The 17844-nt window shown below is 37.2% G+C and overlaps 2 protein-coding genes across 2 annotated transcripts; both read right to left on the minus strand.

Annotated features, from left to right (window-relative positions):
• Positions 1-2438: 2438 nt before the first annotated feature.
• On the minus strand, positions 2439-10334 carry si:dkey-86e18.1 (uncharacterized protein LOC557342 homolog). The gene is made up of 5 exons (XM_052098221.1): positions 10168-10334; positions 9941-9981; positions 9771-9845; positions 6132-6321; positions 2439-5281 (listed from the first exon to the last, which is right to left on the minus strand). Exons 1-5 carry the CDS (start codon positions 10232-10234, stop codon positions 4848-4850), a joined length of 807 nt encoding a protein of 268 aa, XP_051954181.1. The 5' UTR covers positions 10235-10334; the 3' UTR covers positions 2439-4847.
• A 520-nt stretch (positions 10335-10854) lies between these two features.
• caiap (CARD- and ANK-containing Inflammasome Adaptor Protein) lies at positions 10855-16462 on the minus strand. Its single transcript, XM_052098194.1, has 2 exons — positions 15062-16462; positions 10855-11908 (listed from the first exon to the last, which is right to left on the minus strand). Exons 1-2 carry the CDS (start codon positions 16460-16462, stop codon positions 11057-11059), a joined length of 2253 nt encoding a protein of 750 aa, XP_051954154.1. The 3' UTR covers positions 10855-11056.
• Between the last annotated feature and the right edge of the window lie 1382 nt (positions 16463-17844).

Here is a 17844-nt window from a genome sequence, read left to right on the forward strand (position 1 = left end):
GTTTGCACTGCTCATAGAAGTGTGTGAGGGTGTTAGTGATGAGAGAGTATTTCTTGAGAAGTTGTTGCAGAACATCAGTTTTTAAAGTCCTGCATTGTGGTTAAGACATCCCTCCCACTCACACACACACACACACACTCATACACTCTGTCTATCTCACTCACTCTCTGATTCTTTCTTTTCCTTTCCGTAGAGTTTTATGAATATCTATACAGCTTTCTGGTTTAGTGTATGAGGATATGCATACATTTGTGGTGAAAAAAAAATCGTAATACTTTGAAAGTGGTATAGTGGTATCATAATGGACAGGAAACCATTTGTCATGAGTCTTTAGTGCTCTTTCAGTTATTAGTAACCTAAGCATAATATCTTAATCCATTCACCAGGACTAAAGTTTAGTCTGATAATTTGATCAAAGCCTAAACGTTGATCCAACAATGAGCTACTGTACACATTTAAAAAAGGCTTATTTTAAAAGTGAAGAGTGAAATGTATGTATTACTACTTCATAATTCAGAAAACAGATTGCCCACCCTAAACTCACACCATTAAATGTTGCTCTGTTGAGCCAGACTGGATGCTCAAATTAATGTCTTACTTTTGAATGGCTTACTTACAGTTGTTTCTACATGTTAAGTTGGGATAGGATAAAGTACTTTAACATTGAAAAAATTACACATATTTCCGTTTAATAATCTATTTAGGAATTATATCAAACTTCTTTAAAGGAATATTTTGGATTCAATACAAGTTAAGCTCAATTGACAGCATTTGTGGCAACATATTGATTACCACATACATATAGACTTGTTCCTCTTAAAAGTGCAAAAATCTGGATTTAAAGTAATATTAATTGTGACATGGTCTTCTTTGTCAAACCCACCCCTAAATCACACCTGTGTTGTGGAAATGAACTTGCAACGTCGAATAAACAAGCAAGGATGCATCTATAAATCCTTCAGTATCCCTGCTAGCGGTCAATATTACTGTGTTTTCAGATGGCTCTTTGTTATTTCTGATTGGTCAATCACAGCATTCTGCATTTTTTGAATAATAGTGTATCATATTTATATATATATATATATATATATATATATATATATATATATATATATATATATATATATATATAGAATACTGAATTGTAATCTTGTGACAGTGGCGGGCTAGCATATGGCATATTTTATAATAATTGAAATATGGACATCATTTTCTATATGTGCCGATATGATATAAAAGGGAGCGATTAAAGCACTGTTCTCAGTGTGGAAGCAGAATGCATTTTAAGAAGCATTTTGGATGCAATAAAACTAAACTGAATTGAAAGTATTTTAAAGCCTCAACAACTTAGTCTCAGTAATCAAATGTAAAATATTTAACTGTATATAGAATGTTCCATCACACATGATGTGCTCCATTTAAAGATGTTTGGTAATGTTGAATGTTTGTAAACTGATTCAGCAGAAAATAAGAGTTTCATGGAGCCCAATCTCTCATACAGCTAACAACCAGAAGCCACCACATGAAACAGTCTGTCAGAGTGTTATATGTGTGGCTCATTCGATCTTGCAGCCTGCATTCTCAGGGTCTGCATGAGCATGGCAAGGGCTTTGAGAGTTTAGTGAGCAGTGTGGTTAAAACCAAGCGAGGCAGAAAAGGCATCACTTTAACCCCTCACCCTGCAACACACCTTCTTCTATGTAATCTGCCACCAGGCCTTCCTGGAAAATTCTGCTTTGTCATCGGCGGCTTAGCCTGGCTTTCATATAACCTTTTCTCAATGGTTTATAACCTATCAATAATGCACATGCTGTTCATGAGAAATACCTTTGAAATGTATCGAAATCAATGCATAATACAGACAGTACCTACTACAGTATTAGTTCCACTTTCCAACTTTTGGGGCCCTTGGGTACATGTAGGCTACCTTTTCGTCACTGGTGTACACTTGTGGGTTTCCATCTGATCAACCATCTGTGCAAAGACGCTTAAAAAATTACAAAAATGGAACATGTTGATGATATGTGCTGATGGTGTGAATGTCGGTAATTGCGAAGAATTTTCATTAAATGTTGGAAAAGTTTGATTTGTTTGGTTAACATAAATGCACTTTTTTATGTTTGTTTGGTGTTACATTTTCTACCCACAACTAACCAATCCAGCCAAAGATTTTTGTTTCGTATGATAAAGTCTAGATTTGCATCTGGAATGTGTTAAAAACTAGCACAATCTGTTGTTCACTTGAATTAATACAACATATTTCCACTCAGAAATCAGATCAGAAAGTGTATGGAAATGGTTTTCTACTTCCATAAAGTTCATTTATTATCTGTACCAAAGCAGAAATGGTTTAGACTAAAGTGTTTAACAAATAAAAGTTAATATATAATTAACTGCATTGATCATTTATGATTTCTTTTATGATAATTTTATTTGCATCAAGATTGTACATAGTCATCACAATCATGTGACCACAGGCAAAAGTTACAACAGGTCAGCTTACCTAATATTCTGCCATAATATCAAATGAGACATAACCATATTAAATGTAGGTATATAAATGCAGTGTGTTATGGCTATAAGTGTCATTTGATGTTATGTTGATATATTGGGTAAGCCATCCAGGTATATATATAATACACCAACATAATATATATATATACACACATACGTATACATGAGGACAGTCACAATAGCGCAATATATTCCTCATTTGTAAGTTGTTTTGTATAAAAGTGACTGCTGAATGTAAAAATTTAAATGTATACCCATTTGCTGAGGAAAGCCCCCAAAATAAAGATAATATAATCATTGAACTTAAACCTGCAGTTGACACAGACACCTGTTCTCACATGATGCCTTCCCATGATGCACTATTTTTTTCATTATATTGTCTGCAACTAACAATTATTTCTGTATTGCCTTATTTAGCATTTTCCATTATAATACCGTGATATACATCACCTGAAGCGGTTTGGAAAGTTTATAGTGTCATCACGTTATGTTAAATGAGATCAAAAGACTATTCAACAACGAAAATTTTTGTTGGCCATTTTTTATTGTCGACGTTGTCGATAACGTTGACTAATCGTTTCAGGCCTAATGTACATATGCCTCAGATGGATGCTTTTGGAGCATTTCACTTGTTTTCAGTATTACAAGCTCAACTTAAAAATAATATTATTAAATCTTAAATCCCCTGCTGTAAAACGCATCCTGGCTCTCATTATGTGGCTGCACTGCTTGTGAGGTCTGTTGAGGTGCGCCGACTGCCCCCTGCTGACTTCGCTTATAAAAACATGTAATTACATGTACTTTAAGCTTAAATCGCTATGATGGTTTGAAAATAATCCAAATATGTACTTTTATTACAGAATTTGGGTATGGGTAAGGATTACTTTTTTATATAATCACACTAAATGAATATTCTACATCAATAGCCCTAATATATTCATATATACATATATATATATATATATATATATATATATATATACATATATATATATATATATATACATATACATATATATATATATAACATAAAATATAATGCAAGTGTAATTTATGACACACTTATGTCATATCCAATTATTACATGAGTATTGTGGGAAATTTAGCAAATAATACAACAAGCTTAGCATTTTCTAGGGCATCGGAATGTAACAGATAACAAAACCAAAAACCTTTCATTGTAAATTCCGCATAGGAAATATTTGCTTCATTGACAACTGACGTCTATTGTAGCTACATCAGCTGCATCAAACGGCAGGTTTCCCTGCCTCACCTCACAGAAATCCTCTCTGCCGAATAATCAAATGTAACCAAAGTTGCTAGATGTCACACATACACACAGACCCTGAATGAATAAGACTCATCTCATCCACCACTGTTGCTTTGTAAAAGTAGTCCGTTCAGTTTCCCAGAAGTGTTGCATGCTAAGAAAATCTCATTGCTGATGTAGTCATGAGGGGTTTTGGGGTCGAACTGTGGGCTGCAGCGCTGCACAAAGCCCCAGTTCTGTTACCAAACTGTTGGAAAAATTGCATACCTTTTTAGTGAACACACATATTTTGTCTCTCTCTCGCTGACTCAGGATCTCTGTAAATACTGTGACTTTATAGCGTTGCAGTCATATTAATCAGAGCTGTTGTGGTGTAACCCTTTTCCTACATAGCAGACTTGAATATATGTCAATCTGAAACTTTGGGGTTTGTCTCAACACCCATACTGAAATTGTCTCTTTATATACACTTATGTAACTGATAACTGTTCCTACTATTTTATTAAGTAATCAGTAATGTCTTATTCAGAGTTCTGCTCTAACCACAGCTCAGCAGAGACTCTAACATTCACAGTCAGAGATGGATTAAAACTAGGTTAAGACAAGAGCATAAACATATATGTAATGTACAGCATTCAAATTTCATGCACCAAACCTGAAAACATTTTAAATACAGTTTGAATTTCAAAAATGTAATTTGTCTGCAGCACTATGGATAACAGAATAAACAAATGTAAAAAACATCAACTTTAAATTCTGTCATCGCATAACTTCAGAAGACTTGGAATATAGCACAAATCGAATGGACCAGTTTTATGATACTTTTGTGTTCTTTTTTTAAGCTTTAAAGCCTCAGTACCCATTCATTTTAACTGGAAAAACATCCAGTACAATGCTAGAACATTCAAAATGTTGTGTTCCACTGAGGAAAGAAAGTCATACAGGCAGGTGATGACTTAATGAGAAGCAAACGATGACAGATTTTTCACTTTTGGATGAACTAATTTTCAACTAAGCATCTATATCAATTAATGAGCAGAATAAAATTTCAAATTCAAGTCAACTAGATCTCCTCATCTGAAGAGGACGAGTAGCAGCCGAGTCCCAGTACATGTTCAGTTTTACTCGGGTCTGTGCCAGCATTGGAAGACTGACTTGTTGCTTCTTTTGCTGCTTTCTGAACTAGTGGGAGGCTGGAAAGATTGGGCAGACCATTGAGCAGCACTCGTGCCAGTGTGCCAGTGTCCTGCTGCTGCCCGGCCAGAGCCACATGTGAACTGGCTACGGCCACAGCCAGCCGGGACTGATCAAAGCACAGTGGAAGGTCCTGGTTTGGGGGATCAGTGGTTTGGGTGGTGATGTGAGTCGACGGCGTGTGTAGTTCTTGTACTTGAGTCAGGGATGTTTGATTTCCTGCTGCCTCTGGGCCTGCGCAAACATTAACATCCTCATCTTCTCTGCTATGGTCGCTGGAGGTAAAGAGGCACAGTTTTTGGGCTAAAAAAAAGAGAGACAGAACAATGTTGATTTGATTATCAAATGCAAAATTAAAATACTTTAAAAGTATGGGTGCCAAAATTTTGAAGCTCCAAAATCCACATAAATGTACTCCAGATGACTCCAGTGGTTGAATCCAAATCTTCTGAAATAATCTGATCGGTGTGGGTGAGAAACAGATACATTTTTAAGTCCTTTTTACTATAAATTATCCTCCCTGCTCAGCCAATCTCTACTTTAACATTCTCCTACTTCTGTTTTTGGTGATTTACATCCTTCTTGCATATTGCCCCATACTGTGCAGGGATTAGAATTTTTGATAAAAAAGTGACTTAAATATTGATCTGTTTCTCACCCACACCTATCATATTGTGTCTGAACACATGGATTTAAACACTGGAGTCTTATGGATTACTTTTATGCTCCCTTTATGTTCATTTTGGAGTTTTAAAATTTTGGCACCCATTCACTTGCATTGTATGGACCAACAGATCTGAAATATTTTTTAAAAATCTTCATTTGTGTTCAGCAGAAGAAAGGGAGTCATACACATCTGGGATGGCATGAGGGGGAGTAAATGATGAGATAATTTTAATTTTTGGGTGAACTATCCATTTAAGTGTTTTTCTTTTTCATTTTCATGTATTGATGTAGAATGAGGTCAACTATTTTGATATTGTTTTTTTGTCTGTGTTTGTCTATAAAATCTTGTTATAAATGAGCAGTACTGGTATTACAAATGTAGTGGAGTAAGAAACCCTTTTTTCTTTCAAAGGACTCTCAGTAGGTGCCTTAAAACAGAATGGCATTCAAAAACTGACTATGAAGAAATATTAATAAGGCAACTGACTAGTGTTTTGATTGATGATTGGTTCCTGTCTCTTCTTGGTGTATGCTCGGGGTTTCCAAGGTGTGTGTTTGCAGGTGGGGTCCAGGGAGCGCAGCTTTTTCAGGTAACGTTTGTATTCTCTCTCGAGCTCCTCAATATGCAGATGGAACTCATTTATCTTCCTCTCTGGGTAGTGAGACAACTGCGACTGCTGTTAAATACAGATGCACAAATATAACAGGACATACAGATACTAATATCAGAGTTCCAAAACTTTTGGAAGATTTGAAATGTCTGGGACTTTTATAGTTTTGATATCCAGGCCTGGAAATTGAAGGAATTGTTCGCCCCAAAATGACAAATCTGTCATCATTTACTCACCCATATATTGTTCCAAACCCATATGACCTGTATAAGGGACCAATAGCCTCAGTCACCTTTAACTTACATTGCATCTCTTTTCCATACAATGAAACTAAAAGGTGACCGAGCCAGTCAGTTCCTCACATTTTACCTAAAATCTCCTTTAGTTTTCCATGGAATAAAGTAAGTTATTCAGGTTTAGAATGACTTAAATTACAGAACTGTAATTTTAGGCTGAACTAATGTTTCTATGGAAATGAATAAGAATTCCTTTTTAACATCACCCTGCCCAGAGACAGCAGATGAAAATGAGCTAATTTAGCTTAATCTGGCACATTTACATAGACATGACATGAATGAATGTGTATTGTCTCTGATTGAATAAATGAATAAAAAAACATACAAATATATAATCTTAAAATATGATCAAAATGTCAGAGAATATACTATAGTGAATATATTTTTGTTCTAGTTATGCTCAGCTCTAAAATATTTCATTGGATAGAAACTGCTCCTTATAAATTATTTCAAAAATACTTATTCAATGATCACAAATGACTGGATAAGTCATGGAAATTCTCTGGTCAAAAGTGGAAACCCTGTAATATGAAACACAATTTATTTCTGAATGTACATTATCATGTTTGCTTATTTGTTAGCTTTATTTATTAGACTGTTTGCTTGTACCATTTAGTCTAAACACAGATGCATTCTTACATTTATTCATTTAGCAGATGATTGTTTTTGATTTACCTTTGTACATTTTCATTTGCAACAGTGTTATTAGCTGAAGAACCTGTTTGGTCACACTTTATATTAGGTTGCCTTAACTACTATGTACTAACAATAAATACATAGTTTACTGTGTAACTACATGTTCTGCTAAATGCCCATATTTGCTGCTACTGAGGTTGAGGTATGGGTAGGGTTAGGATTAAGTTTTGGGGTAAAGTTAACAATGTAACTACAAATGTAATTACAATGCAACAATATGTATGTACATAATAAGTACATTGTATCAAATGATTATGTACACAGTAGTTAAGGCCACATAATAACAAAGTGAGTCCCCTATTCTATTCTCACTATCAATTTCAATAAAAAAAAGGAATTTGCTATTAAACACCCTTATTTATGTATAAAAGTAAATAATAAATTAAAGCATGCTTCCTTTAAGAGTTTCTCATTTAAGTGAACACTGCACGTTTTTAAGCACCCTATGAAATCAGTTTTATTTATTTTTTCTAAATTCTGTTTCCGTTTCATGTTTGAAAGTTGAATCAATTTCATCAATCATCAAAATGGTGTGTAATAAACTGAACATAGAACAATTATTTTTCATCATACCATTGTATCAAATGTGTTGATGACGATCTTGATGGTGCCGGGTTGGCTACCTCGGTGTAGAGTGCTCCTATTCTTTAGATTTGAAAGGCCCAATCTCACACACCACACCCGCTCTGACGTTCACTTCACAAACATCAACACCTCCTGCAACCCCCCTCCTCCCTCCTCCTGCTACTGAACCTGCACTGAAGATATGTGAAGAGGAAGTCTGTCATGTCTTGCTAAAATAAAAGACAAGGAAAGCACACTTTTCACCTGCGTGTCATAGATCCTGTGCTAACCAGCTGCCCCCATCTTCACACTGATTTTCAATAGATCACTGGAGCAGTGTGAAATCCCATGCCGCTTCAAACGCTCAATCATCATTCCTGTCCCAAAGAATCTATATGTCTTCCCACATCAATCTGTCAGTGGATTACCAGCTTTCTGACGGACAGGCAGCAACTAGTGAGACAGGGGAAATTCACATCCAGCACCTGTTCGATCAGCACTGGTGCCCCCCAGGGATGTGTGCTCTCCTCCCTCTACACCAATGACTGCATCGCCAAGGACCCCTTCTGTCAAGCTCCTGAAGTTTGCAGATGACACCATTGCCATCGGCCTCATCCGAGATGATGATGAGTCTGCATACAGAAGGGAGGTTAAACAACTGGTTGTCTGGTTCAGTCAAAACAACGTGGAGCTGAACACGCTCAAAACAGTGGAGATGAATGTTGACTTTAGGAGGTACATCCCAACACTGTCCCCCCTCACCATTCTAAACAGCTCTGTGGCAGCAGTGGAGTCATTCAGGTTCCTGGGCACTACCATCTCACAGGACCTGAAGTGGGAGACCCACAATGCCCAGCAGAGTTTGTTCTTCCTTCATCAGTTGAGGAAGTTCAACCTTCCACAGGCACTGCTGATCCAGTTCTACTCAGCAGTCATTGAGTCTGTCCTAAGCACTTCAATAACTGTCTGGTTTGTTTCAGCGACAAAATCAGACATCAGAAGACTATAGAGGACCGTTCGGACTGCTGAGAGGATTATTGGTTGCCCTCTGCCCTCCTTTCAAGAACTATACACTTCCAGAGTGAGGAAAAAGGCTGGAAAAATCACTCTGGACCCCACTCACCCTGCCCACTACCTTTTTGAACTGTTGCCTTCTGGCCAACGCTGCAGAGCTCTGAGCACCAGAACCTTCAGGCACAGGAGCAGTTTTTCCCTCAGGCTATCCATCTCATGAACAGTTAAAACTGCCACATTGAGCAATAATTATGTGCAATTCACAGTCTAGTCTTTTTTATACTTATCCAACACATCCAACCTCTTCTGCCAATAAATTCCATTGTACTGTATATAACAGATTTGTATTTAGATGTGCACTACGTTTGTGTATGCATATATATACATACATACATTGGAACACCTAACCAAGAAGCTCTAGCGCCCAAAGGTTAACGGATGTAGAAAGAAAGTCCCGCCTTACAGCTAAAAGTGCACCTTTTAGATGCAGACATAGCCTGTCAATCAACTCAAGAACGCGCATGCACATTAGCTATACAATCCGGGAAAAATTGCGCGTTTTGACGTAAAATGAGGTAAAGAAGCATAATATATAATTCCAATATTATCATTTTATTGCTGAAATTTGAAATATGTTATTTGATCGTAATCTTGACGAACTGTTTTGGAGATTCTGGTCTATCTCCATTCAAGCAGATAGGAGCTGCACTGTCATGACTGGAAATGGTTTACCGAGAGCGATCCAAAGATGGCCGACAGTGAACTGACTTGCTAGAAAGACTTTGGTGTCACTGACGCGTTAATAAACAGCATTTGTAGCAACATTCGTGCACTGCACTTCAGTAACTCTTGTTTCGTTAAACGGCTCAATAGTGTATTCACCGGCAGATTGTACCATCTTCCTTCTTATTTGATTTTGTTGACAGTGTGCATGAACAGCAGTACCTGTAGATAATACTCGATTTCACTCTTGATGCTGGGGATCCACTTCTTCAGCGCTGCCACCGAATTTAACGTTGCCTGCAGGTAAAAAAAAATAAAAAAATTCAAACCATTAACAAAAGGTGGATATTTGTAGCGAGCTGACTCATTGAAACAATAAGACATCTTCTCACAAGTTTTGGCCTTGGTTCGTGGACATCTTTAATACGACCCTCTGGAAAAAGAAGCAACAGACGGGAGAGTATTATTTTTTTCTCTAATATCAATTTAGGCAGAGAATGCTGTATCAGGACGACTCACAAAACGCCTTACAAAAGGACATTTATAGCAATCGTATTTTCTGTCGTTTCATTTTAGGATCAGTTCACTTTTTAATAACCACTAAGACTGGTTCTCTTACCCTCTCTCTCTTTCTGAAGCCAAAGTCGATTCAATCTTCCCAACTGCTTCTCTTCGTTCCTCGCCATTCCACTCGCTCTTCCGGCAACAAGGAGTCACGTGACATGGTATTTGCAATCTACGTCCGGGTTCAATACAAATTAAGCTAACAGCATTTGTGGCACAATGTTAATACAACAAAAATTATCGTTGTAAGTGCCTCACTGTAACCTTAATTTTTGCTTTCATTTATTTAATGAAAGGCGAGTCGAAATTAACTTTTTTAGTAATCAACTGTATGCTACAAATGCTGAATAAGCTTAACTTGTATTGGACCCGGAATATCCCTTTAACCCCATATAAGGGCTGAAGGACTTGTTTATATCAGGTTATAAACATTTATGTCAGTTTTATAAATATTCACATATAAACTATCAGCTCATCTACAGCTCCGTGTTCACCTAATCTTGACAATTGCATTTATTTTCCCGTTTTTTACACGAACGGAACCCAAAGCTTCCCAAATGCTGTGTTTGATTGACACCTGGTGGAAAAAACATTAATTGTTATATGCTTTATTAGGATCAATGTTAAATATACATTACTACAATAAAGAGTTGTACAAACTACAAAGTAAAATGTTCAAAGTAAAATACATTTCTGAGCTGGAGTTTCAGACATCTACTTTGTATAGTCATTTTAAAACAGCATGGTAACATTGTTTATTAGTAGCAGGGTTCTACAACATTCAGCATGTTTTAAAAAAAATTGGATTCCTGAATTTGAATTGAATTTAAATTGATGTAGCGTACGAGATGCTGAATAGTAATATTCAGTAGAATTAAATTCAAAGAAATACATACAACCTGTAAACATGTTATCCCATAGGCGTTCTACCTGTTTAGTGATTTTTATTTAACAATGAACATCTTCTTCTTTAACAGGGTGCTTATGTTCTGGTGGGCCTGTGTATCTCCTGCCTCTGCTACTTGGAGGGCCGTTTTATTCACATTATTTTTTGTCTGTAGGTTCGCTCGCTCTCCCTGCATCCAGTTCACCAGTCTCAGCACTGCTCCCACATGTCCAGCACGACATGCGCAGTGCAACGAAGTATCTTTATTGTTATCCAGGGCGTTGATCTTGGCACCCTTCTCCAGTAGAAGATCCACCAGCAGCTCGTGCCCATGCTCTGCGGCTAAATGTAGAGGAGTCCTCCTCCACACATTCTTATCATCTACATTCTTGCTCTTAGCAGATGCAAGAAGAACAGTGGCTGTTCTCTCCTTCCCGTTTCTAGCAGCGTAATGCAGTGGGGAAAAGCCATCCATGTCCTTTGCTCTAACTTTTGCTTTACTGGCCAGCAGGGCTGAAACTGCCTCCGTGTGTCCTTCCATTGCAGCTAGGTGTAGCGGAGTCTTTTTCTCTTTCTCAGTCACACTGGCATCACTCCCAGCTGCGATCAGCAGCTGTATGATGCCCACCCCACCATGTGAAGCTGCCCAGTGCAGGGCTGATCTTCCCTGTTTGTCTTTGACATGAATGTCAGCCTTGCTCTCCAGAAGTTGGGTGACAGCTTCTGTGTTGCCACTCTGGCTTGCAAAGTGCAGGGCGGTGAGCCCATCCTGGGTGACAGAGTTAATTTGAGCCCCCATACGCAGCAAAAGCGCCATCAAAGCTGGCTGGTTATGTGATGCACTTAGATGCAGAGGGGTCTGGTCCTTAGGGCCATTGATATTGGGGTCTATGCCCTTATCCAGTAATATCTGGAGTTAAATAGAAGATTTCACAGCTTTTAAAATAAGTATGACCTAAAAGGTACCTAAAAGTGACATTTAAAAGTGACACTTGACATTTCTTGTGCAGTGATGTCTGTATTATAGCATTCAGATCTAAGGCCATCTTATTATTGTAATTGTCTGCTATAAATATTATTTAGATTTGATTACTAGCTCTAAAAAACAATAAATAGTGTGATATACAAATTATATATATTTTTTAAGTAATCCACAACAAATTACTAATTACTTACCTAAAATTGAAATCATATATGCTACTTATAATTAACTAATAAACTAATTACTTTAGTTTTAAGTTACTTTTATACAGAAAAGTTTTAGATTTTTTAGCCAAGGAATTCAAAATAATATCTATATACACTCACCTAAAGGATTATTAGGAACACCATACTAATACTGTGTTTGACCCTCTTTCGCCTTCAGAACTGCCTTAATTCTACGTGGCATTTATTCAACAAGGTGCTGAAAGCATTCTTTAGAAATGTTGGCCCATATTGATAGGATAGCATCTTGCAGTTGATGGAGATTTGTGGGATGCACATCCAGGGCACGAAGCTCCCGTTCCACCACATCCCAAAGATGCTCTATTGGGTTGAGATCTGGTGACTGTGGGGGCCATTTTAGTACAGTAAACTCATTGTCATGTTCAAGAAACCAATTTGAAATGATTCGAGCTTTGTGTGCATTATCCTGCTGGAAGTAGCCATCAGAGGATGGGTACATGATGGCCATAAAGGGATGGACATGGTCAGAAACAATGCTCAGGTAGGCCGTGGCATTTAAACGATGCCCAATTGGCACTAAGGGGCCTAAAGTGTGCCAAGAAAACATCCCCCACACCATTACACCACCACCACCAGCCTGCACAGTGGTAACAAGGCATGATGGATCCTTGTTCTCATTATGTTTACGCCAAATTCTGACTCTACCATCTGAATGTCTCAACAGAAATCGAGACTCATCAGACCAGGCAACATTTTTCCAGTCTTCAACTGTCCAATTTTGGTGAGCTCTTGCAAATTGTAGCCTCTTTTTCCTATTTGTAGTGGAGATGAGTGGTACCCGGTGGGGTCTTCTGCTGTTGTAGCCCATCCGCCTCAAGGTTGTGCGTGTTGTGGCTTCACAAATGCTTTGCTGCATACCTCGGTTGTAACGAGTGGTTATTTCAGGCAAAGTTGCTCTTCTATCAGCTTGAATCAGTCGGCCGATTCTCCTCTGACCTCTAACATCAACAAGGCATTTTCGCCCACAGGACTGCCGCATATTGGATGTTTTTCCCTTTTCACACCATTCTTTGTAAACCCTAGAAAATGGTTGTGCGTGAAAATCCCAGTAACTGAGCAGATTGTGAAATACTCAGACCGGCCCGTCTGGCACCAACAACCATGCCACGCTCAAAATTGCTTAAATCACCTTTCTTTCCCATTCTGACATTCAGTTTGGAGTTCAGGAGATTGTCTTGACCAGGACCACACCCCTAAATGCATTGAAGCAACTGCCATGTGATTGGTTGATTAGCTAATGCATTAGTGAGAAATTGAACAGGTGTTCCTAATAATCCTTTAGGTGAGTGTATGTCCGACTTGTTCATTGTCACACTTAAAGGAATAGTTCACCCAAAAATTAAAATTATCTCATCATTTACTCCCCCTCATGCCATCCTAGATGTGTTTGACTTTCTTTCATCTGCTGAACTCAAATGAAGATTTTTAGAAGAATTTCTCAACTTTTTTGGTCCATACAATGCAAGTAAATGGGTGCCAACATTTTTAAATTCCAAGACTCACGTAAGTCAGCATAAAAGTAACCCATAAGACTCCAGTGGTTAAATCCATATCTTCAGAAGTAATATGATAGGTTTGGGTGAGAAACAGATCAATATTTAACTATATTTTTAACTATTAATTCTCTGTCAATCTTCACTTTATCTTTCACATTCTTCTTCTTGTCTTTTTGGTGATTCACATTATTCATTCATATCGCCCCCTACTGGGCAGGGAGAGAAGAATTTCTAACAAAAAGAACTTAAATATTTATGTTTCTCACCCACACCTATCACATCACTTCTGAAAATATGGATTAAAACACTGGAATGGTATGGATTACTTTTATGATGCCTTTATGTGCTTTTTGGAGTGTCAACATTTCGGCACCCGTTTGCTTGCATTGTACTGACCAACAGAGCTAAAATATTCGTCTAAAAAAAAAAAAAACTTCTTTCTTTCTTCATTCTTCTGAAGAAAAAAAGTCAAACATATCTGGGATGGCATGAGGGTGAGTAAATGATGACAGAATTTTCATATTTGTATGAACTACAACTTTAAGCCATACATTCATCACCACATTTTTCTCCCTTAGAATGACAATTCAGCAGACAGACAGACCAACATAATTAATATTTCAAATGTATTCTACATAAACATTATTTTTGAAATATGTGTAACTCATGTTGTGTACTTAAGAGTAATTTACTTAATAAAAAATCAGTAACTGTAATCTGAAATTAATTGAATGTAAAAATGTTTTTATAATTGTAGCAAAAATGCAATGCTAGGCATTAGTGATGAAATGTTTTAGATGACCTATTCCAAATAATTTTCAGCTGTTTTCTGTACCGTTTGATTATATATATATATATATATATATATATATATATATATATATATAAAAGAAAACTCATGGTATAGTAAAAATACTACATGATGTAGAAATGCTCCTTTTTATTACTTACATTATACTAGTAAATATCTAATCAATTAATCCTCTTTAGTTTTAAACAGTCAAAAATCTAAACTGTTCATGAATTTAGTCTTTCTGCTTATGACATTTTTTTCTTTTGTGTGTTGAATTATGTTGTGAATTCAAAACGTCCAAATGCCCAGAGTTGCAATTTTGCTATTTTATAAAACAAAATATGCATAAAAATCCTACATTTTATAACCAGTTGTTTCCTAAAAACACTTTCAAGGAGGAGAAGAAAAAAAAAACATCATCAATATCAATGCTTGGCTCTCTGAGGGTAAAATATGATAAAATATTTGTTTATAAGATCTACTTAATTTAGCAGTAGAAATGCTGTGGAGGAATCCATTTGCATTCTACTGCCAAGCTGCCATTTACCTGAGCTATTTGCAAGCTGCCACTCTGAATAGCCAGGTGAAGACCAGAGATCTGGTTTGGCAGTCTCTCGTCCAGTCTGGCCTTTTTTGCGACCAGCACTTTGAAGGTCTCTATGTTTCCCAGCTCTGCGGCTAGAAGCATAGGTGTGTATCCAAACTCATTACAACTATTAACATCTGCACCATGATCAACAAGCGCAGCTACAACCCTGTCAGAGTTCCTCTGTACCGCTTTAAAAAGAGCTGAGTTTATGTCATTCTGAGACATAGATTTCTGGACATACTGCAAAAACAGAGACAACACTGACTTCCTGTTAAGCTCAAAGGCAGCATCCACGATCACAGAATCCACCTGGGCTCCAGCCTTCAACAACACAGCAGTGGTTTTCTCATTTCCGTGGCTAACTGCGTGATAGAGTGCCGTCTTCCTTAGGCTATCTCTTGTATCTACTAAAGCTCCATTACGCAGAAGAGCCTCTGCCAATGTTGCGTCGTCCTGTATGGCAGCCATGTGTAGAACCGTTGTCTGATTCTGGACGTTTTTCTTCTCCTCATGCACTAAAGCTTTGACCGTTCTCTCATGTCCTTTTTGTGCAGCCAGATGCATGGGAGTCTTTGAAGCTTGGTCTTTAGCATGGATATCAGCCCCAGCTTTTGCAAGGGCCAGAGCAACAGCAGTGTGTCCCCTTTCTGAAGCTCTGTGTAGGGCAGTACGGCCCTCCCTGTCCTTTAAGGTCAGTTTTGCCCCCTGTCTGAGAAGAAAGTATACAATGGCCTCTTTGCCGTATTCAGCAGCAGAGTGTAGAAGGGTATCACCTGAAGAGTGAGCACCATTGACATCCATATCTTTGATAAGGTCCTGCAGCAGATAGAGATCACCTGTGGATACACCTTTGAGGATGGCATCATGATCATTTACAGGTTTGGGGATATGGGGGGGAGATTCAATGGAAGACGTTGCCTCATTCGTTATAGCCTTCGGATGACTTCTCTCAGGGTTGAGTTCTCGGTTTGGTTTTGAGTATTTAACAAGACCTTGCTTGTCTTTCTCCAGCAGATATCCAATTAGCTGCCTCCGGGCATCTTTAATGCCCTCATTAACCCCACCCACATAAGTTCTCATGTGCTGATAAAGGTCAGGTTCCACTTTTTTTAGACAAGGGTAGAAGAAGATGCGGCAGGCACGCTCTCCTCTTGAGATCAAGATGTTTAACATCCTGGAGTTCTTCTCCTCTCGTGCTGTGATGCTAGACATCAGGGATCGACTGTCAGGTTGAAGAACTCCATTTGCAATGAGGAGGTCCAGCAAATCCTCTGGATTGGAAATTCCACTAACCAGCTCATTTTTCTTTGTCCGAATCACCTCAATCGCATAGGGATTGGTAAAGCTGGTTGAACCCATGTCATCCTCTGAATGTCTGGCTATGGATTTAATATGGTCCCAAGCTCTAAAGGAAAGCTGCAAGCTTCTGTAGGCAGCTAAAATGTTGGAACGTGAATTGAATGTTCTCTACTTTGTTACTTATCACTAAGAACAAATAGTCTCTTAGCAACAAGATATTGCGTAAACAATGGTAAAAATGAACATTACATTTTGAAACTTTTAAAAATGCCTCCTCGAAATAAACTATTAACATGCTTTAAACCATAAAACAATGAAAGGCGCATTTGTACGGAGATTTGATATGTTTTTGTTGTACCTGTTGCAATTGAATGGTCACTTTTTTCTGTTTAGATTTCCTGCCTTATCTAATAGTACATGAAATCTGCTACATGGCTACTGTAACCATGACAGGCACTGTCCTTTGTGTATGAGTTTACAGTATTAGAACAGCCCTTACAGATTTGTCTTGACACCTGGTATTATCAGATATCCGTCGCTTTTTAAAATTATCTTTGCCATTTAGTAAAAACTGTAGGGTAAAAGGGGGTTAAAAGCTCCATTGATTTTATGTTCTTCCAGGACACTAAACAGCAACAAAAACTACCACAGTACTTTCCCAATCACCTGTTTGTCAAAAATGTCCTGTTCCGTTAGACCTTTGCATGTGGGGTATAAAGGTTGATTTAAAATGTATGTAGCTAATGAGAATCCCTGAAATTAACAAGTTTCTTTTGAGACAAAATACTCATTTTTAGTTTTGTTTAAGGTCATATTATTTTCAATAACTGTATTTGTTACTTTTAGTTAACTTTTTTTTGTTATTGTAAATTTAAAAACACTCACTCAGTCACTTGCTATTTTAATTAACATTTCTAAAATACAAAGCTCTGAACATTTCAATTGTGGGTCTTTATATATTTAAATAAATATGTACTGTTAAATAGTGTTATTATTTGCCTTTAAAATATACTTGGCATTAATTGTTTTAATTTTTAAGTCTAAAGGCTAAAATTTGTTTGTACTTACAATTAAGTATTTATACTTAAATTTTGAATGCCATATGTGGTATAAGGACACGAAGAGCTTATAATTTTCTAGTATTTGTATATTTTGTACATTTTATTTTTGCCATGTTCTTGTTTTATTGTTATCCTATTCAGATCCCATTCTTTTCATTCTCATTCTTTTATGATTTCTATTGATTGTAGGCTTATAACATCATTCACCTTAAAAAGAACACTGACTGCATTTGTAAAAGACATTTAGGATTGTTAATACCAGTATAAATTACTTTGTAATGGCTACTGTTAATACTGTAAATTATATGATATATTCAGTTGTAACTAAAATATTTGTAGTTAAATTCTTAACTACATTTTTGCACTTGATTAAGCAAATTG

Source organism: Xyrauchen texanus, chromosome 30, assembly GCF_025860055.1.
Source record: "Xyrauchen texanus isolate HMW12.3.18 chromosome 30, RBS_HiC_50CHRs, whole genome shotgun sequence".
NCBI classification, from domain to species: Eukaryota; Metazoa; Chordata; class Actinopteri; order Cypriniformes; family Catostomidae; genus Xyrauchen; species Xyrauchen texanus.

Coding starts and splice junctions, on each gene's coding strand:
- si:dkey-86e18.1 (XM_052098221.1), bottom strand. CDS start 10,234: ATGGCGAGGAACGAAGAGAAGCAGTTGGGAAGATTGAATCGACTTTGG. Junction 9,982..10,167: donor GCTTCAGAAAGAGAGAGAGG/GTAAGAGAACCA, acceptor TTCTTTTTCCAG/AGGGTCGTATTAAAGATGTC. Junction 9,846..9,940: donor ACGAACCAAGGCCAAAACTT/GTGAGAAGATGT, acceptor TTTTACCTGCAG/GCAACGTTAAATTCGGTGGC.
- caiap (XM_052098194.1), bottom strand. CDS start 16,462: ATGGGTTCAACCAGCTTTACCAATCCCTATGCGATTGAGGTGATTCGG. Junction 11,909..15,061: donor GCAGCTTGCAAATAGCTCAG/GTAAATGGCAGC, acceptor ATTTAACTCCAG/ATATTACTGGATAAGGGCAT.